Source organism: Protopterus annectens, chromosome 7.part0 (assembly GCF_019279795.1).
Source record: "Protopterus annectens isolate FY-2018-M chromosome 7.part0, PAN1.0, whole genome shotgun sequence".
NCBI classification, from domain to species: Eukaryota; Metazoa; Chordata; order Ceratodontiformes; family Protopteridae; genus Protopterus; species Protopterus annectens.
Window position 1 is genome coordinate 447,503,981 of NC_056739.1, and position 23,963 is coordinate 447,527,943.

Consider the following 23,963-nt stretch of genomic DNA (forward strand, 5'->3'; position numbering starts at 1 on the left):
TGTGTGTGTGTGTGTGTGTGTGTGTGTGTGTGTGTGTGTGTGTGTGTATATATATATATATATATATATATATATATATATATATATATAAGAATTCCTGCTTATTTAATTTGAATAGATGTGTTTAGCCATTGTGACCTGCTGTTCTGATCTAAGCTTTACACGCTGACATCAGAATCTGGTTATAGCATGTGAAAAATGATAACTCACACACATAGATGCTGCTAACTTCCTCTGTAAGTTTCTCCTTCTTCGTTATTTTAAGCTGTTCTAATTGGTAACAAACATTTAAGTTTAATTCCTTCAATTAATTTGTACAGTTAATATGTATAGTTAAAGTTAATTACACTGTAGCATAAGCTATTAACATGTAAAATGTTAGCAAATTATATGTTACAACATTATTATATATTATATATTTTTAAAACATTATAGCTTTTCTCTTACAAATTCTTCACTTCCAAGAAAAGAGGTGTTATTTTGAGTAGCTTTCTCACATATATACTTGAGAAAAGGAAAACAATCGAAGGTACTTTTTCTTCTTTTACAGACATCAGTGATGAACTTTGACCAAGATTTTCTTCAGCACAGCTCAAGGTGGGAAAATTGTAGCATTCCGAAGAGATGGAACATTCTTTTGTTCTTAAGCTTGCCCAGAATGTCTGCTGTTTCATAAAAGACATGTGAAAGGAATGTGTTACACAGGAACAAGGAAGACAAAATCACTAGCATTTTAACACTTCCAATTAGCATATTATTTAGGCCTGACATTCAGTTAACTCAGCAATGAACATACTAAGTTCCTTGAGTAAAGAAAATATAATAAATTTCTTAACGTATATAGCTTTAAAGTTACTGATTCTATTACTTCCACTATAATGACATTTTCCTACAGAAAGTATTTGACATTTAGAAACACACTTATAGGTTTAGTTAAATGAGATATATTAAGTCTTTCACTTTCACTGAAATATCATAAAACAGTAAAACTCTTTATATTCCTCATCATGAAAAAAAATACATACTTACATATGTTTTGAGGCTTAAAGTCCAGTGTAACCCTTTTACTTGGAAGGCAAATCTAATGTTTTAGTACTCCAGCAGTCACTGAATAAGAATAATTTGTTTTTAGGCTTTTTAGTTTTAGAAAAAGTTTTTCAAGAATTTAGCTCACTCTGTCTCTTCAGAGATATACTGTTCCACTCCATTTGTTCAGTATTAAGGATTTTATTGCTGTTAACAAAAGTGGATGCCTCCTCCACCATGTTATATCTTTTGGTTTCCGCAAAAAGAATTATTTGATCTTTGCAGGAAACACCAAAGTGGCTTTTATATTGTTTTGTTTTTAACTTCAATGATCAGTACTTAACAGGATTTTCTTTTACTCATTACTTTACTGGAATAGATATTATCAAATTTGACTACATGGTTACCTATTTTAACAGTTGGGCTGGACCATGCTGCTTTTAATAGTTGATCTTTTTCTAAGCTAGACATGATTTTAATTATAATTGAGCATGGTGGTGGGTTTCTTTTATTAGACAGTGCTCTCAGGGATCTATGTAATCTTTCAATCCCAAAAGATAAAGTTTCAGGTAGGTTTTATGTTTTATATAACCACGTAGTTAAAAAGTTTATTATATTGTCTTCCTCATACTTTTCAGTTATACTGTAAATTCTAATGTTATTTTACTTCAGTCTGTTTTCTAAATCATCATGTTTTTCTATTAGAAATTTAATTTGTTTTAAAAGAAATTTAGTCCAATACTCACCTTGAGTTATTCTGCTTTCATGATTATTCAAAGTCTCTTCCATACTGTTGATTTTTGCCCCTTGTTGGTTCATTATAACTTCAAAATGTTCCATTCTCTTTCTGGGCTGTTCTTTTAAATATTCTAGTTTTGTATCCAGTTTGTCTATTTTAAGTAGTATATCCTGTATACTAGATACTATTGACTGAATGTCTTTTTTAATACAAGAATCTTGAGTACTATTTCTTGAGTGACTCATGTTGAAATCCCTTTTTTTCTAAGCCAAACAGTTGAAATTCTGGCAGAAAAAAAATATTTCTTTTGAAGAACCTGAAGCTATAAATCTTTTTCTCTATTAATAAACAAAATTAGCCAGTAAGTATCTTCAAATTTTAATTTTTTGATTGCATTTCCATCAGATAAACATTTTCAGTCACAGAGCTTTCGCCAGTTGCTGCTGTCAGTTAGCCATTTTGGCCATACCCCTATTGTGATTTTTTTTTCATAAAGAAATTATCAGAGCTGTCATTGCTTATTTAAAGCATGTTACTTTTTTCTGCATTCTAAGTTGTACTATTGAGTATGTCTGTCATCCACATAGACCATTTTCATTGGAAACGTTGAGTACCCTAGGGTAACCTGATCTGAAATTTCTTTATACATAATGTGATGTCCCCACTCTGGGCCAGTAATCAAGAAGCCTCAATCCTCATCACTGACACTGGAGAGGGATGTTCACTTGGAACACAAATGGATAAACTCAGTATTTCCAGATGCACCTCTCTGCATCAAGCACGCTTTCCCTTAAGAGCACACAGAGAACACACATAGCCTGGGATCTGGGTTTCTCTCTTTCTGTCTCTCCCCAGGTCTCCAGTAAGGCTCCCCATTGGTACAGCAGTTGAGTGTCCAACCCAAGGCCTCCACTACTCTCTCTGTGAAACCAGTGCTTTGTGTCCCTGCTCCAAATAGCTGACACACACACACACTCTTTGAGATTTGATTTCCACACACACACACACACACGCACACACACACACACACACACACACACACACACACACACACACACTTGGAAATGGCTGCACAGGTTTACTAGCTATGCCCCCTTCCGCCCAGACGATAAGGTAGTTACTACCACCACATGCTCCCAGTCAGCTACTTTAAGGTTCTCACAAGGGTACCCAGTTATACCAAATGAAATTAATATTAATACAAATAGTAGTTGGACCAATGCAGTAAGGCTTTCAGGAGTGGCCACAGAGTCACCAAGTAAATCTGAGTTATCTCAAAGGTTAAAATATTCTCTAAAGGACCAGAAACAATGAAGAGTTTAAATATATTTAATAATAAATAAGAAAAGAACATGAACATACTAAATATCGATTTACAATAAACACCAGAGTTTCAACCACCAGAAATATTAAAATAACTCCGATGAATAGATTCACACAGATACAGAAAAACAGTACTTAAATAATCTCACTATATTTTCCTGATGGATCTCAAGTGTTACTATTCCCTAGTCACTTCCTAGAGCAAGGCAAGATGAAGTAGGTGAGTGATCCTTCTATGTCAGGTTTCCAAAACAGAGTGCATGAGACATCAGTCTCACTTATATTAAAATATGTTTTTGTCCCAGGTTACAGAATGACATCACATACATCTGGTCATCTGACTTCTGGTTTGCATGCAGCCCCTCATTGCTATAAACTGCCAGGATTTAGCATCTGTCAATAATACATACACAGAGAGACTTGCTAAGATCTGCTGCAGTTCCTGGAAGTCATAAAACCACAAAACACTCCTACTCTTCCTACAGGAGCTACAAAATCATACTTCTTAAAGACATTGTATTGCTTGCTTCATTCAGAACTGTGAGATAACACTTTTATGGCCTAGGTCCTGTAATTTAATTTCTTACTATTTTTCAAAGTTTGAAATTAACCTTGTCTCTTACAGTATCCTCTGTTAAAACATATACATTTAAACAGTTACAATAATGCATGTACATTTCTTTTTCTTGCCAGCAAGGCACACTGTTGGTACATTGTTAATAGAAGCAGATTTGCAAATACATTTTTCAATACAAGCATCTGTGCAAATCAGTTTGATATACAAATGACATATAATTCTTTACAAAATTCCATCTAGCTGTACTGGCATATGTTACACATCTACTGCTATACTTCTCCTGGCATAGCTGGCAATACTAACATCATCACATCTCTCTCCCTTTTGAAGATTCAAGCTAGTTTTTCAAGTAACCATTAAGAAATGTTGCTCAAGAAGAATGAGCCTATCTAGGAATACATTAACCCAAACCCTGTCTTGAGTTCCCATCTGCCTTGGCATTACTGACTCCACTGCACTCCACTGCACTGTCATACCATATGCCTGTAACTTGGCATTTTGCTGGCTGGCTCACTGTATCCATAGATCTCCCTCAGACTATTTCTGCCACCTACTGCAAATACACAGCACCAGGGCCTCCCTATCATGGTAGGGTTTCATCATGTTAACATGGTACGATTTGTGCCCCTGCCTCCTGCTTAGCAGTTCTACCATGTAGTTAACATCACTGACCTTCCTTACCACTTTGAAGGATCCCTCCCAAGCTGCCTGCAGCATATTGTGTTTGACAGGAATGAGAACTATAGCCTGCTGTCCCACAGCATACTCTCAGGCTCAAGAATTCCTGTCATACTAGATGTTTTTCTGCTGTTGGGCTCCTGCCAGGTTCTCCTGGGCTAAGCCCATGAGGTCCCTAAGCCTTGTCCTGAGGTTTAGGACATATGCCACAACCGACACTTTGTGGGATTCACACTCACCCTCCCACTCATCATGAATCAGATCTAAAGGCCCTCTCACCCTATGCCCATGCAGCAACTGAAAGGGTGAAAACCTGTCGATTCCTGGGGTACCTCTCTGTATGCAAACAACAGATGGGGAAAATATTTGTTCTACTCTCTCTTAATCTGGTCTGCAAATGCCTGTAGTATGGTCTTTAGTGTAGAGTTTAACCTCTCCACAAGACCATTAGACTGGGAATAGTAGAGGGTGGTCTTTAGGTGCTTCACCCCACGGCACTTCCACAGACAAGCCAGCAAGTCTGGCATGAAATTGACACCTCTGTCAGTCAGTATTTCTCTTGTGAAAGCTACCCTGCTGAAAATGTCTGACAATCAATTTGCCATCTTCTCTGCCTCAATGGAAGACTGAGCCACCATCTCAGGGTATCTAGTAGCATAATCTATTACCACCAGGAGACACTTCTTCCCTGTTTAACTTGAGGTACACAAAGGCCCCACAATATCCATAGCTACCCCTGAAATGGCTCCTCAATCACAGGCAAAGGCGTCAAAGGAGCCTTGACCTTGTCTCCTGCCTTACTTACTTTTTGGCACTGCTCACAGGTCTTGCAGTACCCTGTTACATCCCTTGCAATCCAGGCCAGGAAAAGTTCTGCATAATACATCTCTTGGTATGCTTTCTGTTTATATGACCTGCAAAAGGAATGTCATGGGCTATGGCTAGAAGTGCCAGACAGTAGGCTCTAGGCACTACCAACTGCTGTATTACCTAACCTTCTAGCCCTCCCTTTTGTTTTAAGAAGATTTTATCAAAGTTTCAGATTTGCAATTTGTTTTCTGTAGAGAATAGAAGTGTGAATGCAATCTTACAACAAGGTGGATTTCTGTAGATTTATTTTTTTTTCTCCTTTAAAGATGTTCTCTTCATATCCTTAACTAGAGTAGAGTTAGAAGTAGTACATAAACAGAGAGAGCTCTTCTTTATTAAGACCGAAACAGTTAGACACCTTGCACATCATTTTCCCAGGGTTTTTTTCTTTTTTTTTTTGGGGGGGGGGCATCATCATGCAGTTTTTCTTATTTTTAGATAAAGGGATGTGTCTCCGGCATTCCAGGACCTATTACCTCATGGAAGACTCGGGCCATTGTCTAAGAGTAAAATGCATTGGAAAATGCTCACTTTGTCTTGTCTGTTATGTCCAGAGAAGCAACATCTCTCATAGGGATCACCACAATATTGAGTAAACATTTTACTTGAGGAGGATTCTCTAACAGGATGGCCTGTTTTACGCCAAAAAATAAATAAACTGGACAGCAAATTGACATGAATAAACAGAATGTGTTCCATCTTTGCTTATACAGCACATCTTGTTTAGATGTTTACTCTTATAGCTTATTTCAAAGGCTGTGTTCCTTAAAATCAAGGAATTACAGTGGTAGCTAAGTCAAGGATTTGAATGACTATTTCCTTCATTAGATTATATTACTGACTGTTGGTCAGCTGTGACAGCACAGATGCCCAACAGATCTATACTGAATCTATTACTGAGCTACTGACAATTCCTTTCCAAAACTATCGTACTGAATTATAATCATACAGGCATTTGGACTAGCCTGTGGTAAATATAACAATTGCTGCATATTGCTCAGGCACACTTTGTCATTCTTTCATATTTTATTGAAATCATGATAGAGGGAGCTGCTCTATTCTAGCAGGTGATACTGGAAGTTATTTCTACTGTGGTGTGGTATTACAACCTAGAGCAGTATGTAAAGCAGGGACTCGCTTACAACATGTGGCATGTTGTGTGTCTATTCAGCATGGCAGTGTATTTGCTGCTTATCAGAAGAATAGGGCATTGATTATCCTGAGTGCCCCAAAAAGCTATGACAAGTTGTTGCTGCAAGTTATTCAGTTGTACAGGATATTGTCTTATAAGTTTTGTTATGACCTGAGAGTGATTTGGTTTCTTATGGATCCACAGAAATTACTAAGATGCAAAATCTGCATTGGTTGTTAAATTACTGATGTTTATGATAAGCAGGTAAATAAGAAATAGCTTTCTAGAAAACCAAAGACCATAAACATTGCTCTACTTGAGGCCATCAAAACTGAATCCATCAAAATCAAGTTCACCAAGCACAGTATAACAAATACAGTTGTATGACCCAGAATTATTTGCATTATGAAAATCATCCAAAAAACAGGGCATTCATCTCATATAAGCTCACAGCCATAAAGCATGTAAATTTGTGTTTTTGCTGAGGGACTTGCTACCATTGAGGGGGATTTGACCATGTACCTAGACAAATATGACAACTATCAGACTGCACCATCACAGTGAAGAAGACGTAAACTATTTAATCTTTCCGTGTATATGCAATATCAGAGTTCCTGTATATTACTTCATGGGCATGAGTAAAGCCCCCATCATAGGGAGTTGCAGGAGTTGAAGTTCCCCTAAAATAATAAATGCAGGACCATCAGTATTTTTATGTATCTAGTAGGAGTCATATATTTTCATTTTGTTATTCATTTTTTGCTTTGTAATACTGAAGTCTGTTAATTCAAGCATCAACACTGTGGGACTGTCAGGTTAGAATTTGGCAGAGTGGCTTATGAACTGTAATACTCTTAGAGATACCTTACTAAAAGGATACAAGGCCTAAACAATATGTCCTACATGGACTGACACAAAGCCCTGTCATTATAATCGTATCCTATAGGCCTCTAAGAGGTGACCTGTGTCTGGCATACAAAGCATCCTGCAACCCATTATTGGTGGATTTACTGCACATCAGCAAGTCAGATGGCATCAGAAATACTCAGTCTAGGGATCTAAACCTCTTCTGCAACATCAACAGATCAGATTATATGGACAAGTATATCTTGCAGAGGATACCGCTATTCTGGAACAGACTCCCCATCAACATAAAACAAAGTTCATCCCTATCAATCTTTAAGTGCAACCAAGATCAATAGATGGGGAATAGAAAATGTACCCCATGACTGCCCTCTGTACTACTACTAATGGAGAGATGCAGCCCCTACATACATTATCCCATGCATGGCTCCCCTCAAATTATTTAAGGTATGATCATAGTTATTCTCATTAGGGGTAATATGTAATTATCAACCATGAGATGGGTAAGGCCAATCTATAACCAAATGGGATAGGTTATTTTGGTTACAAAAAGGAAACTGGCTAGGCTTAAACTGGCCCACAAGGGCAGCTAGCCAAGTACTTACCTAAGAACCTATGACTGGAGGAAATAGACCATAAAGTTTGATATTTGGTACTTTAGGGCTGATGTGTCCTTTTTCATTTGGCAATGTTCTTTCAGTGAAAGACGTGAATGCAGATAAAGTTTTAGGGGCAGAGATTTTTTTACCCCAATGATTGCAAAATTGTTTTGATATCATGATTGCGAAATTGTTTTGATATGTATAGTTGAAATGACAAGAAACAAATGTTGGAAGTAAAAGGCGGCTACTTCTGATTATTTGATGACATTATTTTGACCGTATTAGCTTTTTATCTTATACATTCCTTTATAAATAATTGTGATTTCCTATTTAATATGGGGAAACACCCTTGCCTGAATGCCAAGAGTTTAATCGTAGGGTATGAAAGACTGAGTATGTGCACATTTTGAGCTGTGTTTGAATCCATACACATTTCAAATAGTGATGTTTGCTGTATACTCTGTGTACGTTATCAAGGTGAATGTGCTTCTTCACATTATCAGACAGTCAGGAATTTGTTTCCCAAGCTGTGAGTTTAGCTGATTCTAGCAGATGCATGTTTACTGCACTGTGAAATATTTTATTTTGCTAACTTTTACAGTGAAGAGGATTAAATGCTATGCATGGTTTTAAAAGGTTGTTGGTGTCTCAGACTGTACTTTAGAGTTTCCATAGACAACATGGCAATACCATACCTTTATGTAATCTACCCTGCCTATATGAGCCATATCCCACAAATATTATCTCTGTATCACTGTGCTCAGGTTTAAGCCAGGTTTCCCAACATGGCTGTTAAGTTACACTGATGCAGAGCACTCAAGCTGTGCATTACGTTATTTTTTCATACATACGCTATACTCACTTATATGGAGTACTGGAAAGGAAACTACTTTTATTGGTGTCAGTGGAGGGGGCTCACCACTGAACCTAAAAGAGGGATCAGAAATCAAAACTATATACAAAAAATAAATACATATGTACTGATTTTGGTTATGTAGAGAAAATCTAGGCCAGTTAGAGTACATCTTATCCCTTTTAGGTTTTGAAGGAATAACATTCAGGTTTGAGTAGATTTACTAGAGACTAAGAGGATGAAAAAAGGCATAAGGAGTTTGAATAAATTTATAAGTAAGAACCAGGGCTTGCATAGCCTGCGAAGTGTACATGCTCTCAGGTATCAACAATTTTTTGAGGATTTTAATATTTTAATTTTCTGTACTAGTTTCTTAAAACATTACCGTGATTTGGAAGGGCTTACATAGACATAATCAATCTTTGATGCCCTTAAATTTTCCTCTGCATAACTCTTTTATGTATCACTACTCTTCTAATTATGTTTATCATAGGAAGCCATTATCATAGCCTGAGACATGCACTGGTTCAGTGAAACAAAATGCCACTGATTTTCATAGGTTTATCTGCCAGTGAAACCTTCAGATTTGAGAACACTTTGCTGGAATCATTATGGAGAAATTCCCCAGGGTCCAGAATGGCTTTGTTCAATAATTTAATCTCTAAACCCACCCAAGTGAGACCTTGTACTGTGGCTGATTCGGTTCAAAGTACCTGTCACAATGCAAAGCTGCATATCTGAAAGTTTAATGCTTCTCTATCCAAAGGCAACCTAAAGAGTGTGCACTACAAACTAATAGATTTCCCATTTCATTTGAAGCCAGGTCAGTACAACATTCATCCATCTTCTGTATTAATCACTTATTTTCATCTAAAATCATGAATAGCAGTGCAGTGAATGTTGTAGTGTAAAACACTCATTTCAATGATTGCAGACCATTCCATGTTTACCACTGGTGTTTAAATGCAAAATCTGGAAACACTCCCAAGAATGTAGGGCAGACCATTCATTCATTCATTCATTCATTCATTCATTCATTCATTCATTCATTCAATGATTCATTCATCAGTTTTAATCATTTCAGGGTTTAGTTGGAACTACAACCTATCCTGGCACTCAGTAGTTCCTAGGAAACTCAAATAATTCTGGACAGGATGCCAGTCAAGCACAGGCAATATGTGCAGTGACTCACAAAGATTTACACGCAGTGCTTCACAATGTAGTTGTCAAGTATTAGAATATGTTTTGTTACTTTCCTCAAGTGTTTGCATCTTGTCTCTAGGACCCTCCCACCCTAATGATGAAACCCTGATGGATTTACTGCACATCAGCAAGTCAAATGGCATCAGAAATATGTGACCTAAGGATCTAACCCTGTTCTGTAACATCAACAGATCACTTTGGAGGGTCAGGTATATCTCACAGAGGATACTGCTGTTGTGAAACAAACTCCCTATCCACATAAAAGAAGTTCATGCCAATCCATGTTCAGGTGCAACTTAGATCTATGGGTGAGAAACAAAAAATTTACCCCAGGACTTCCCACTGCACTACTAATGGATAGAGACAGCTCTTAAATGCTTTGGCCCATTCATGGGTCACCTCAAATTATCTACATTATAATCCTAGTTAATATCATTAGGGGTAATATATATTTATCAACCAAGCAAGGTCAATCTATAACTAAATGGGTTAGGTTCTCTTGAGCACAAAATAGGAAACTGGTTAGGCTTAAAGTGACCCACAAGGGCAGTTAGTCTAGCACTTACCTATGGACCTATAATGTTTGAAGGGAATGCCCTTATCTCATCCCCAACATTCTGAAGGCTTATTCTACGGGCCATTTTTAATGGGGTCTGTATCAGAACATCAAAGTATTAAAACTTTGAATGTTCTGACATCGAACACTATTCAGCAAATGCTAAGAATAGCGAAGCTGCAGAACAGCAAATTCTTTCCTCGGGAAAGAATTCGGTTGGCTGTTTCTGTGGCTTCGCTATTCTTAGTGCTGTGGTGGCAAGTTACGGGTTGGGTTCAGGTAAGTGTGCGATTGTTTGTACGTTAGGGTTGGGGCGGGTTAAGTGAGTTAGGGTTAGGGCGCGGGTTAGGTGTGTGTGCAATAGTAACAGACATTAGGATTAGGGGCGGTTTAAGTGAGTTAGGGTTATGGCGCGGGTTAGGTGAGTGTGTGATAGTGACAGACCTTAGGGCTAGGGTTTGGGTTAAGGCAAGTGGGTAGATAGTAGTGTATGTTTAGTTTAGTGTAGCGTTAGATGTAGGAATTTAAGTGTATGTGTGTGGCTGCTGTTTGTTTGATGTGCTTATGTTGTGTGTATGTGTTTCGAAGCAGCAAATTTTTTCCATGGGAAAAAATTCGCTGTTCTGAATGTTCGATATTTTCATGTTTAGATGTTTTGGGGCTGATGAAATCGCGTTCGTTATTTTCATCTTTCGAAAACGTGATATAAACATGTTTAATGTACCAGACCCTATGTGTAGTTTTCTCTCTCCTAGACCAAATCCTTGATTTTCACTATGTTAAAGCAAACTGCTTTGAGACTATTATCCTGTGTTTCAACATTTTTTCTGCAATATATCTTCTCAGAATTATCTTTCACCATCTACTTACATAATAAACAGATTTAGGTCTGACAATCCTGGTCTGTCCACAAGATCTCTGTTGTCTTCATTTTAAAAATAAATTACCTCCTACTGTCCAAGCCTTTTGTTATATGGCTGTATTGTACTAAATACTGCAGCTATAGTTCAATCACTATGTCACCATCCTTTACTATCCTGTTTTTCTCACTGTACTAATCACAGTATGATGCTAGTGTGACACCTCAGAATAAATTTGACATAGTTATCTGAGTCAGAATGTAACAGAAGTGTGAGCTGCATTTAAGCTTTATAAAACCAGTAGCAAGCAAACTTAAACAAATGTAATTTAATCTTCAATTTTTGTTTTCAATGTGCATGCAAATGTTTTGCTAAAATATGCTATTTAATGTGCAATGCATGTTTTCAGTGGCATGAAAAGCATTAACCTGTTACCTTTTTGTGCAATGAATAGACAAGTGTATGGAATTTGCAGTAGATCTTTATAACTGCATCCTTCTGTGAATTACAGCAATTAATCATAGGACACACAATGTATAGCAGGCCTGTAAAATAAAGATTGTAACTGTTTTGCCATTTGATTACACAATTTGTAACTACTCTTAGGATAGGAAGACAAAGACCATAAAAGAGCATTTAGAAAATTAATGTTAAGGAGATAGTTAGCCAAGGGCAAGAGAAAAACTTCATTAGCAGGTAATTACAGTTGTGGTTTCTGTGTGGAAAGACATAAGCCAAACACCTGAACAAAGAAGAGAGTCAGGCAGAGAAGAAGAGTCACTGAGCTATCCTGGAGCTTGCTATGTACAAACCAGTAACTTCATTCCTTCACTTAAGTCTCTGTCTCTGGGTCTTCTGGAGGTTTGGCTAGGGCTCAGCAATTCTTTTAGTTAAGAGACACCTAAGAAAAGATTCAGTTGCGAATAGATTTTTTAATCTACTTGTTTGAAGTGATTGTTTTCTGTTTTCTCCATGAAAAAATATTTATCTGAAAATGTAACTGATCTATACTACTAGACTCATTCATCGTTAACTAAAGTAGTTTTATTTATTCACTTTTAAAAGGCTGTGTCTGCTTGCCCATTTACTTATTGATTAACTAATAAGAGGAAATGTATTGCTGAATGGTAATAAACTGCTGGCATCCCGATCTAATGGATCAGACTGCTCTGCTACATACGATTACTTATTTTACAATTATTTAGCTTAGTAACAAAAGTAAGCTCTCTGGTCAGGTAATTTGGGGTAGTTGCAGTTTATTACCTTGGACCAAGACGGAAGGTGTTGGAAAATTTTGCCAACTTTCCCTTGAAATTAATGTAGACAGGAGGCATGTATATATGTGTGTGTGTCTGCTGTGTGTTTGTGTGTGTGTGTATAGAACAGCAACTGTTAGCAAATGAGCATTGAAAGGCATTGAAACACAGAGAGAGAGTGATGGTTTGAGAAGCTCTTCCAAAGATTCTGCTCAATGGGGTGTTCAGTGTGTATAGGTCCATACCAAGGGCAACAATGCATATTTCCTGGATGCTCACATTACCAAATTGCACTTATTGAGTAATTTCATGATTTTTATTTGTGTGCATATTTTTTAAACTTTAATTTGATGACTACCAGTGGTGAGACTCAAGAGACCACACCCGTGGCACTCATCAAAGTTTAGACATATTTATTTGTGAGCAGTGGAGTAGATCTAGGGGCTGTAGCACCTGTCCATTTTACACCACAGTTACTTGTAATTGTGGGATGCAACCCCCCAGTTGGTCTGTCTGTCACAGTCAGTCTGAAGCATCACACCAGGTTTGGTGAATTTTATTATCTGAACAGCTCATTGCAACATATGTAACAAATCTCTCCTTCCTTGAATTTTAGAACAGAAAGTAAAGATGTCAACAGACTACAATGAGTTCCACTCTACTGAAGCTGATGAAGAACATGACTGGAAGAAAGGTGAGCAATAATTCAACTAAATTGCATTTATTAACCTTATAAGCAAACAAGATTTGCACTTGCTTACACTGAAAAGAGATAAAATGATAAGGGTACTGCAGACAAGTATTGTTTGGCCAGGACTGGTTTGAATAGGTTATAGTTTACTGTGGTTGCTAGGCATCCAGATTCCAGTGTCATATACTGTTTTCAGTTGTAGTGCAGCTGTCTGTCATCTGGAGACAAAATGAGTTAAGTATACAGAACAGCAGCATCATTTCTCTTACAAAGTGTGTGACATTTGTAAAGCTTAATGACTGCATGATATTCTATCCAGTTCTGGTAGAAAGCTTCACAGCTCTGGCTGGATAATCTTTATATTATTCCCTGATGGAGGTGAAGGCTATAATGGAGCAAGTGAATGTAGGGACAAGGTAGGCAATGTAAGTTTAAGTTCATGTTTATTATAATGCTTAATTCTTAAGCACTGATCAAAAAGCAATAAACTCAAACAATGTATTAAAATAATATAACCAAACACAAACCTGCAAGAATGAAATGTATGATTCAAAAAAGGTGCATAGCAAGGAATGCTGGATAGAAAACCAATGTGAGTCAGACGTTAGATGTTCAAGAAAGAACAGATTAAATACATAAATATTTCTTCTCAAACTGTTAAGCATGACCAGAAAGTGACTTAACTGCTATAAGCCACTTTTATCACAGCCTTTATATAAATGTCTTTTGTATTAATGCTTATCTGTTAAACCTTCGATACAGAGATGTTTCTTAAAATGGGGTAATACATATTAATTTCAACAGATATGTTACTTTGACTAGTTATACCCCCAGATTTACTAATCTTCCGTGCAGGACTAGTCTAGTCCTACACGGAAGCGCTCGTTTAGGAGCAGGATGGCAGCTCGCCATGCATATTAATGAAGGTGCACTGCCTGAGTTCCCAGGCTTACATGTAGTGTGTACGAGTGCAGGGGGTGTGTCTGAGAGCATAGCTCTCAGAATAAACACGCCCCTGCAATGTTGAACAGCAGAAAGTGGAAATAAATGAGCAAGACCGCTCATAGGTGTCCACATATCCCCACCAACAGTCCCCCATGTATATGACAGCAAAAGGACATAAAAATCAAAAGAAGAAACCTCTGTATTGTTTTATAAAACTCAGAGTACAGCTAATCGTAGGTGCGCGGGTGTGCCCATTGCTTAGCTATGGTTAAAGCAGCCTAAAAGGCTGAAGAGGATAACAAGGATGATATATGCAAATGAAGCTTCTCAGCAATAGTGAAGTGGGCAGACTGTTCACCTAATGAGCAGGCAGTCCCAGTTCGAGTCCCAGTGCAGCACAGTCTATTTTACAATGGCAAAGCATGGTATAAGTAATATTTGTAATGCAAAACCCACTAAATAACATATATTTATGAACTGGAGTACTGCAGGAAATGCACATGTGAAGAGTCAGTATCATAATGAATAAGGCAGCAGTAAGCAAGTGCAAGCACAGATAAGCAGTAGTAAGCATATGTAAGCACTAGTAAGCATGCACAAGTGTGTTTTTGAGGGGGTAAGCACTGCCTACACAGATTAAGCAAAGGAGAAGCTAACTGGGTGTAAGAAACTGTGACCAGAAATTAGCAGTGCTTACCTCCACGCAAACCCGTTCAAACCCGCTTACAACTGCTTTAAAGTGCCTTAATCACTCTCTATCCAATGGCCGGTGTTCTGCCCAGCAACAAAATAAACAGCCTTTACAAGGCTCAAACCCAGGACCATGCACACCATACACAAAATGATTTACCACTAAGCCATGCCAGACATGCATAAATTGTATGTTGTCAGAAACATAACTCCAGCCCAGTCATGCAACAGTACAGAGAATGTATACCTACATCTACATGTATGAGCGTGTGTAAATATATTACTATCTAAATGGATACAACATATCTATATATGTAGTTCCATATATATACATATATATATATATATATATATATATATATATATATATATATAAATATACAGAAATATATGCATATATATACAAACAGATGAACATATATACATTCAAATGCTGACATCTACACATATATATGTCAACATCTATACGTCCACATATACACAGCAAGTTACGTATATGTACGCAGATATATATTTCCGTAGGTATATACGGACATAGGTATAAATATGTAAGCAAATATATACCCATATAGGTATATATGGCCAGACATCAGTAGATAGCAATGATAGATTAACAGAAACATATATATCCACATGCACCATTAATGGGCTTGAGAGTCCCCAAACAATATGCATCTCGTACGAATTGGCATACCCCCCCCAGCCAAACACATCCATCCTGCAATACACTACCAAGCTCATTTTATTGTGTTTCATTTAAATAGGGATTTAAATTAGTCTCCTTTTATGTTTCACATGTTATCACATTCCCCTCTCCCCCACCCACTAGGCAGGCCAATCAGTACAGGCCCATCCAATCCAGGCCATCCTCGACCCATAAATTCATTACCCACAGTTCCAATGCCCCCCCCCCCTGCTGCACACACACAGCAACCATCGCTTCCCTGGTTACCGGCCTGTAGCTACCACACCACCACACATTGCCCACCCTCCACCACCCCTCCAGGGCCCATCCTGTATGCTGTCCCGACCCAAGTATCCTAGGTCTGCCACACGCTATAGTCCATGCACATAGCCATGGGTACCTTTGCAGCTCTGTTTTTAGACGAAAGTTGAATACCCAATTTTTGGGTTATCCTGCATGGGATGAATGTTTCCCTCGTACCAACAATAGATTGCACGTGTAACTTTGTTTACACTAACGATTTTATTTATAGGTATCGCAAAGCATACGTGGCACACAAGGTTGGCCAGTATGAACACAAAACATAGTATCCAGCAATACCAGTCTACATTACAGGACATGTAGCTAAATATGTAGATGTATGTGTGTGTGTATATATACTCATAACTAAATAGATATATACCTCTCCCTCTCTGTAGTACATATACATACAGATATACACATACATTTATTTTTATTTTTATTTTATTTTACATTTGTTGACCTGGAGAGTCCGACTGGATACATGTCCATTTTCAGCGGAGGCCTGGGGAGAAAAGCTCCACAGATTAAGAACAAACAACTATGAGATTTCTACATAGCAAGTAAGTATTCATAGGAAAACACATGATTTAACAAGATTCCATAGTTTTAAAGTTATAAAGTACAATATTCATTGGCAGTCTCAAGTTTTAACAAAATTCCATAGTTTAAGTTAGAGTAAAGTAGCACTTAGAATGTACTGATTTCCAGTAATAACACTGACTGAGACAAATGTAAGTAAAAGGGGGTTGGGAGTGGATGTTAGGGTTAGTTTTGTGAGATGTGGTTGGGTTTAAAGTTGGAATGTGTATAATTGCTGACTGTTGGTGTGGGTGTTCACAGGTGAGGCACTATAAGGAGGAGTCACGATTCTTCTTGAAGGGATACAAGTGAAAAGGAGCATGACAGTGGGCCAGAGGGTGTGTGTGATATGGGTCAACCTGGTGGGTAGCAAGAGCATAGCCATGCGAGTTTTAGGTGTTCTTTTAGTAGCTTTTTGAATGTGACCATTGAGCTGGCTGAGGTAATAGCAGAAGGTAATGAGTTCCAAATGTTACCGATGTAGTTAGGGAAGAGGGAGTCGCCTGCTGTGTTATTGCTTCTGGTCACCTTGATTAGTCTTTTATAACTAGATCGAAATTGTCTGGTATTAGTTTGTAGTTTAAGTAGATTAGATAGTGCTGTTTTTTTTCAGGAAGTAATAGGAGTTTCTGGGTGAAAGAAAGCTGATGGAATGAGAGGAGATTTGGGAATTCAACCAGTTAAGTTGATTTAGTGAATGACAGTGATGTGCATGGTAGGGGGCACCAGTAGCAAATTTGGCAATTTGATTATAGCAGATGTTAAGCTTGGCCATTTTAATTTTGGGTAGGTTGGTGAAGATGGGAGCGGCGTAGAATAGTGTGGAGATGAGGTGGATTTGATCTATGGTTATTCTAGCAGGTTGGATTAGAAATGGTTTGTTTTTATAAAGACTGCCCAGTTTTTTGTGAATGTTTTTAATAGTTTGATTTATATGTAGATGAAACATGAGGTTGTTGTCAATGATCACTCCTAGCGGTTTAGTATGAGTGCCTGGAGAGATGATAGTGTCATCTCTGGACACAGTATTGAATGTGCTGGGCATTGAGATGGATTTGTTTGGTTTAAATAGCAACAGTTTGGTCTTTTAGGATTAAGTAATAGGTTTTTGTTAAGAAACCAGGTTTCTCTAATTTGGAAGGCTTTTTGGGTAATGAAGAGGAGTTTGTGTGGGTTGTTGGCTAAGCAGACTAATGTTGAGTTATCAGCATATTGTATAACAGTTGCATCTAGGCATATGCTGTGGATATCATTAATGAAGATGGAAAATAGAAGGGGTCCCAAAATGGACCCTTGTGGGACACCTGTGGTAATAGGCAGCAGTGAGGACAGGTTGTTGTCCTATCGAACTGCTTGTTGTCTATCATGTAGATAGTTTTGGAACCAGGCTAGTGCATGATCACTAAGGCCAAGATTAGTAAGGCAGTGGAGTAGTTTGGGATGGTTGACCATATCAAAGGCTTTTGACAGGTCAAAGAATATGGCAGATGTGAGTTTACCTAAGTGCCTGTTTTGGTTGATGAGGTTTGTAAAGGAAAGAAGGACTGTGGTTATCCTGTGGGCAGGGCAGAATCCATGCTGGGTAAGAGAGGGAAGTTGGTTATTAAGTAGGTATGGCATAAGTTGGTAATGTATACATTCTTCAAGAATTTTTGCTAGTGAGGACAGGATGGCAATATGACAATAGTTGGTGAGGTCAGTGGATGTTCTACCTTTATGTAAAGGGATGATGTAGGATATTTTCCAGATTGGTGGGATGGTGCTTTCTGATATAGATCTGTTAAGTAGAATAGAGATTGGGTAGGCAAGTTTATTAGCAGCCAACTGGAGGTATTCTGCTGGGATGCCATCTGCTGCTAGGGTAGTAGGTTTAAGTTTGGATAGTAATTGTTTGACATAATTGGTAGGGATGGGCTGGAATTTGAAGGTAGTTTGGGGACTGACTGGAAGTTTGGGGATATTGGTAGTAGTAGTAGTGGATTGTTGTTGAACTAGTTTAGAGATGGTTTCTATGAAGTATTTGTTGAATGATTCAGGTATGTCGGTGATTTCGCCTGTGGAGGTTGGGGATGGGGTGGAGGGTTTGCCGGGGTGAAGTAGTTTGTTTATTCCAGCCCAGAATTTTTGGGGGTTGTTTTGGTGCCTGTTTTGCAGATATAGGAAATAATTATTTTTATCGTGGAGAATAGTTTTCTTGGTTTTGTTTTTAAGTTTTTAAAATTGTTCTCTAGTTGCTGTAGTTTTTGTGGCTCTCCAGTGATGCCAAGCTCTATTCCTTTGAGAAATCATATTTTTAGTCTCTTTGGTGAGCCAGGGGGCAGTATTCATTTTGAGTTTTTTGGTACAAGGTGGGGCATGGGCATCTAGGATTTTTAGAAAAGGGATGTTGAACTGGATTACAGCTTTTTCTAGGGGGTCTTATTTTAGTATGTTTCAATTATGGTATTTCAGTTCGAGTTTGAATTTGTTTGGGTCAAACTTATTTTTGTTCCAGGTAGTTTGTATTAGTGAGGTAAAGTTGGCATGGATTTTGTATTTTAGTAAGAAGGTGGGTTGGTGGTCACTAAGGGTGTCCGGAAGGACTCCTGCTTGGTATGGAGTTCTGGTCTTACTTATCAAGATCCAATCAAGGAGACTTTCTTTGATTTTAGCATTTCCTAGCCTAGTGCTAGATTGAATGACTTGGGAGAAGCTGTAGAGATTAATATGGTTGGTGGAATCAGTGGTTGAGCAAGTGTTCCAGTCAGTATTAAAGCAACCTAGGATGATGGTATCTTGAGGAAGGGTTTCATTAACCCAGTGTAGGAGGGATTCTAGGGAGGGAATATTGTTGCCTGGTGGTATATAGCCAGTGATAACATTGAATGATTTTTTTGTTGCTAAGTTTGACTTTGGCTAGGAGAAGTATTGTGGGAAGGGACTGGAGGATTAACAGGACACATTTTGAGGTTGTTTTTGTAAAGTAATGCTACCCCACACCCTTTTTTGGATAGTCTATCTTTTCATAATACATTGCACTCAGGTGGGAGGAACTCATTGTCTGGTGTTGTGGGTTTTAACCATGTTTCAGTTAAGGATAGTAAATCAGGGGAATAGGTGGCTATCAAAGCATGGAGTAGGTACACTTTGTTATTTATGCTTCTGATATTTAAGATAAGTAGTAGAACTTCTTCAAATATTATTTCCTAATAAGAACATAAGTTCTAAGTTGATAGCTACGCGAACAGCCTAAGGTTAACCAAAAAGAAAGGTTAGTCATGCTAAGGCATGTGGTACAGCCTGTGCTATTAGTAAGTGCTATTTCATTTATATATCTTTATAGCTCTCCTAATTGAGAAAACACTTGAATGCCTTCAGTAAATACTTTCTCCAAGCCATTAGCTTTACAGTATTCAATATTCTTGTTCATTTACATGTTTTGTGATAAATTTGTTACTGGATAATGCCTAGGGTTTTAGCCAAGTAATTTCCTTATTCAAGCATGGGAAAAAGCACACTGATTTTTCTTTTGCCATAGTCTCTTAACCAGACCCTTCCGCTCACCCCCATCTGCTCCACTCCTGATTTTCTTTTCATTCCAGTGCCTATATTTCTTAAAACTGAACAAAGAAAAACAGAAGAAGGGTGAAAAAAAAACAAAAAAACAAAAGCACCTGTTTATATTAGTATCTCCATTGCATTTTAAAAAAAGTGAGAAAACTTTACTTCAAGTCTAATTGGTTTTGTATTATCTTTAAAGCTGTAACACCTGGGAAAATCCCTGATTGCTTTCAGACAACATTATTTACTATTCAAACTCTCTGGTCTTTTTTTCTATTCCCTCAGCCAAACCCCTTCCTCCAGAATGTCTCCAGTTTCTCTTTATCAGTTAGTCTCCATGCAGGCTACTTAGTATGCATACATACAACTGCCAGAAAAAAAGCCTCATAATATTCAATACACTCCTTCATTTATTTGCTCTCTGTCTTAAAACAAAGGTCCTTGGTCATTTCCCTATGCAAGAATTAAAAAAAGCATATTAATTCAAACTTTGTCATGCCTATCAGGCTCGCTCTCACTATATTAATATAGCTTCCAGTTTGTACTTTCACATAAATACTCTACTTTGACCTAATCGCATACTCTTCCTGCAAACAACCAAGAAATAGTATATCACCAAACAAAATAAACTAGACAATACTTTCCACCTATACTATTCTTATGGAGTGGTGATATCCATCCCAACCCTGGGCCATATAACAACCCAAAGAAACCTACTTTCACCTTTCAGTCAACCCTCCATCAAAATCTATCCGCAACTGAAAAGAACAATAAACTAAAAATAATCGATGTTAATATCCACAGCATCTCCAACAATCTAACTCACTTCCAATCCTGGATAGCCCACTGAACATCATAGCAATCACAGAAAATTTGCTAAAACCCTGCATCTCCCCCCCACAAGATTAGAACATTTATAGGTGTGAAAGGAAAACAAGAAAGGGTAGCAGTGTCAGTATAATCTACTGCAACAACTTAACAATAGCTCCAGTAACAACAAAACCACCACCTCTTAACAACAACAACAACAATAAAAAATACTACCTGTCCTACATTCCCCCACAGAATAACCAGTCTCCCCTGAAGGAAATACTATCCTGGACCTCTGCATACATCTCCCAAGAGACTATTTTACTTGGAGATGTTAATCTCAACTGGTTAAACTAAAGCCCCAGCACAGCCAACAACCCAATCAATCTATTCAAATTCACGCAGCTAAACTCAGCACCAAATAGGCTAAGTAAAACAGGCACAGAAGGATCCCTCCCTTGAGTGCATTCTTACTACCTGCCCAGACAAAATCATCTCATCTCAGGTAGCCTTCCTAAAACTCTCAATGACCACCACCCAACCTGTATCATCCATCAAGGTTTGTTTTAATTTCTATAAGTATATGATTGCCTATGTAGTGATGGTTTAAGAAAGATGTTTCTTGTTTAGAAAAAAGACTCAAAACTCACCTCCACACCCCTTTAACTAATAGGAACTTCAAAAAACTTCAAAAAAAATTAAAATGTCAACTACTTTATAGCCACCCTACAACAATTATACATATATATAAATACCCACATACAGATATATACATATGCAAACAACCATACATCCACATATCATTAGATATATATACAGCAATATATATATATATATATATATATATATATATATATATATATATATATATATGTGTGTGTGTGTGTGTGTGTATATATATATATATATATATATACACAGATATATATCTATGATATGATACAGCACATTAGAATGACATATGATTACAGGCCACGCCAATGGGGGGTGAGGGGCCCAATCAACATAGGTGTAACACGTACCATAACCCCCCCCCAGCCAGACAGGGGAAGCATGCAAACAAACACACAAAGTAAACAATCCACTGCTCCCCAAACCACAGGCAGGATACAACCAGTGGGGGAAATACTGTGGACCCGCTAAGTCTAATCTTGAAACAGAGACAGGAACATCCCTTGCAAGACACCCCAAAAATTTTTGATGATTGGAGTCCTGTCCGTGCAACGATTTATCAAGGCAGGGCATGTATGTACTTGGACTACAAGGTTGGGAAAGCCTGATGACCCATGGGTTGAGACAATGTACAAAATGGGTCCCAAAAAGTGGAGAGTGGGCAGTGTGTAGTGGTGTGGTTAGACCCGACCTGCATTCAGAGTAAGGATGAGTGCAGTAGAGGAGGGGTGGGTGGGGACTATGGGTATGAAATTATGGGCCGAGGCATGCAGGTGTTGGCTGGAGTAGTTCTATTTGGACCGCCCTGGGGACATAAGCAATAGTGTATATTGGGCAGAGCTGCTGCCTAACGAGCAGCCATTCCCAGTACAAGTCCCACTGCAGCACAGTCTATTTTACATGGCAAAGTATGGTATAACTAGATGTGTTGTTGCAAAACCCACTACATAACACCAAAGAACACATGGTCTCAACACCCCACTGTAGGCATGTAAGCCGATCTAATTGGCATCACAAGTTACTATTGTAGTCCTCACCCCCACCCATGGGTGTGAGTGTCCACATCAACCTCCAAATGCAGTGTATATGCACAGCTGTTGCTGTAGAAGAAATTGCCAGCTGTGGACCTTCCCTTCAGCCTTCCTGCGCATCCCTGGATAATTCCCCTACTATCTCTTCCTCTTTGTGCCCCATTAACACCACTTACCTATCAACCCCTTTTTCATTTCTAGTAATGTTTAAAGTTACAAGTAGGTGACACCCATTTCCCCAACTATACTGGCAGAATCTGGAACCCCCTACCCACATGTATTACCTCAGCTGTCTCACAGGACACATGTAAATAACACATGAAGAAACACCACAAGCACACTTGGCTCAGCATATGCTCACCACCTGGTGAACCCCCCCCCCCAACTTACACTCTATACCCCTGCATCATCTAGTGAAACTGACACCTCTTGTCCTGCCTTACATACAAATCCCAACATTCTTCAATCCTTCCCTATTGCTCCCCTACTAATTCTTCCAACAGCCTGCTATACAGTTATAATGTCTCCCCCTCTACCTACCTACTCCTTCACTATTCTCTTCTACTCCACCACACAGGTAAGGCATAACTAAACCTAACCTGAATACCTGAGTGTAACCTGTCCAGAACTGTTAAACTGGAATCTAAATTCACCTTAAACTGACCTTTGTCAACAGTCATACCTGACATGTAAACCTGACCTAAGCATGTATAATACTGACATGTTAACGTAAACTAAGCATGAAGAATGTGGTACGTAGCTATGTTAAGTCTGTTACTCTCTATGAATGTGAACACCTCAGTATTACATGTAATGAGTAGCTAGGGTTTACTGTGAAGCTCTGCTCCCCAGACCCCCACTGAAAATGGACAAGCATCCAGTCAGATTGTCCCGGTCAACAAATGTAAACTAAATACATGAAGTAGCTCGGGGGTATGAGGGAGCAAGCAGGTTAAAGCCTGTTTGGGCGGTGATAAGCAATGCCCACACTAGTTAAGCAATGTAGAAGCTAACTCAGTATAAGACACCATAACCAGAGGTCAGCAATGCTGAGCCTCGCACAAACCAGCACATATACACCTACAATTGCTCTACAGTGCCTTAGTCACTCTGTAGCCAACAGCTCTCATCGTGCCCATTAACAAAATAATGTGCACTTCCAGGTCGCAACCCCCCGACCCTGCACACTATAGTCTAAGTGAATTACCGCTAAGTCATGGCAGATACACATTCAACTGCTGTTATCACAAACATATCATCCAGCACAGTCATTCAACAGTATACGAAATGTATGTAAGTATGTAGATTAATACCAGCAAACATGTGTACATTGCTCAATCACAGTATTTCAAGCAGTCTATGTGTATCAAAGAACAGCACCTGTCCAATCATACTGTGAGAACAGTAGTCTTGCATAATACTGAAGAGAATAATGAAAAATGGTGCACGCTGTGGGGGCGTGTGGGCTTGCTTCATGC

The 23,963-nt window shown here is 38.3% G+C and overlaps 1 protein-coding gene across 3 annotated transcripts in view; it reads left to right on the forward strand.

The window, feature by feature from the left end:
* Positions 1–23,963, forward strand: part of LOC122806528 (C-type lectin domain family 10 member A-like) — a 305,649-nt gene that overhangs the window by 37,615 nt on the left and 244,071 nt on the right. For 2 of the 3 annotated variants that reach the window (XM_044077028.1, XM_044077030.1), the window contains one exon: positions 13,156–13,233. In XM_044077028.1, the coding sequence (XP_043932963.1) occupies positions 13,170–13,233 (64 nt within the window). In that variant the 5' untranslated portion in view covers positions 13,156–13,169. Of the gene's footprint in view, positions 1–550; positions 598–13,155; positions 13,234–23,963 lie in introns of those variants that run through there. The other variant, XM_044077029.1, reaches the window with a different exon arrangement.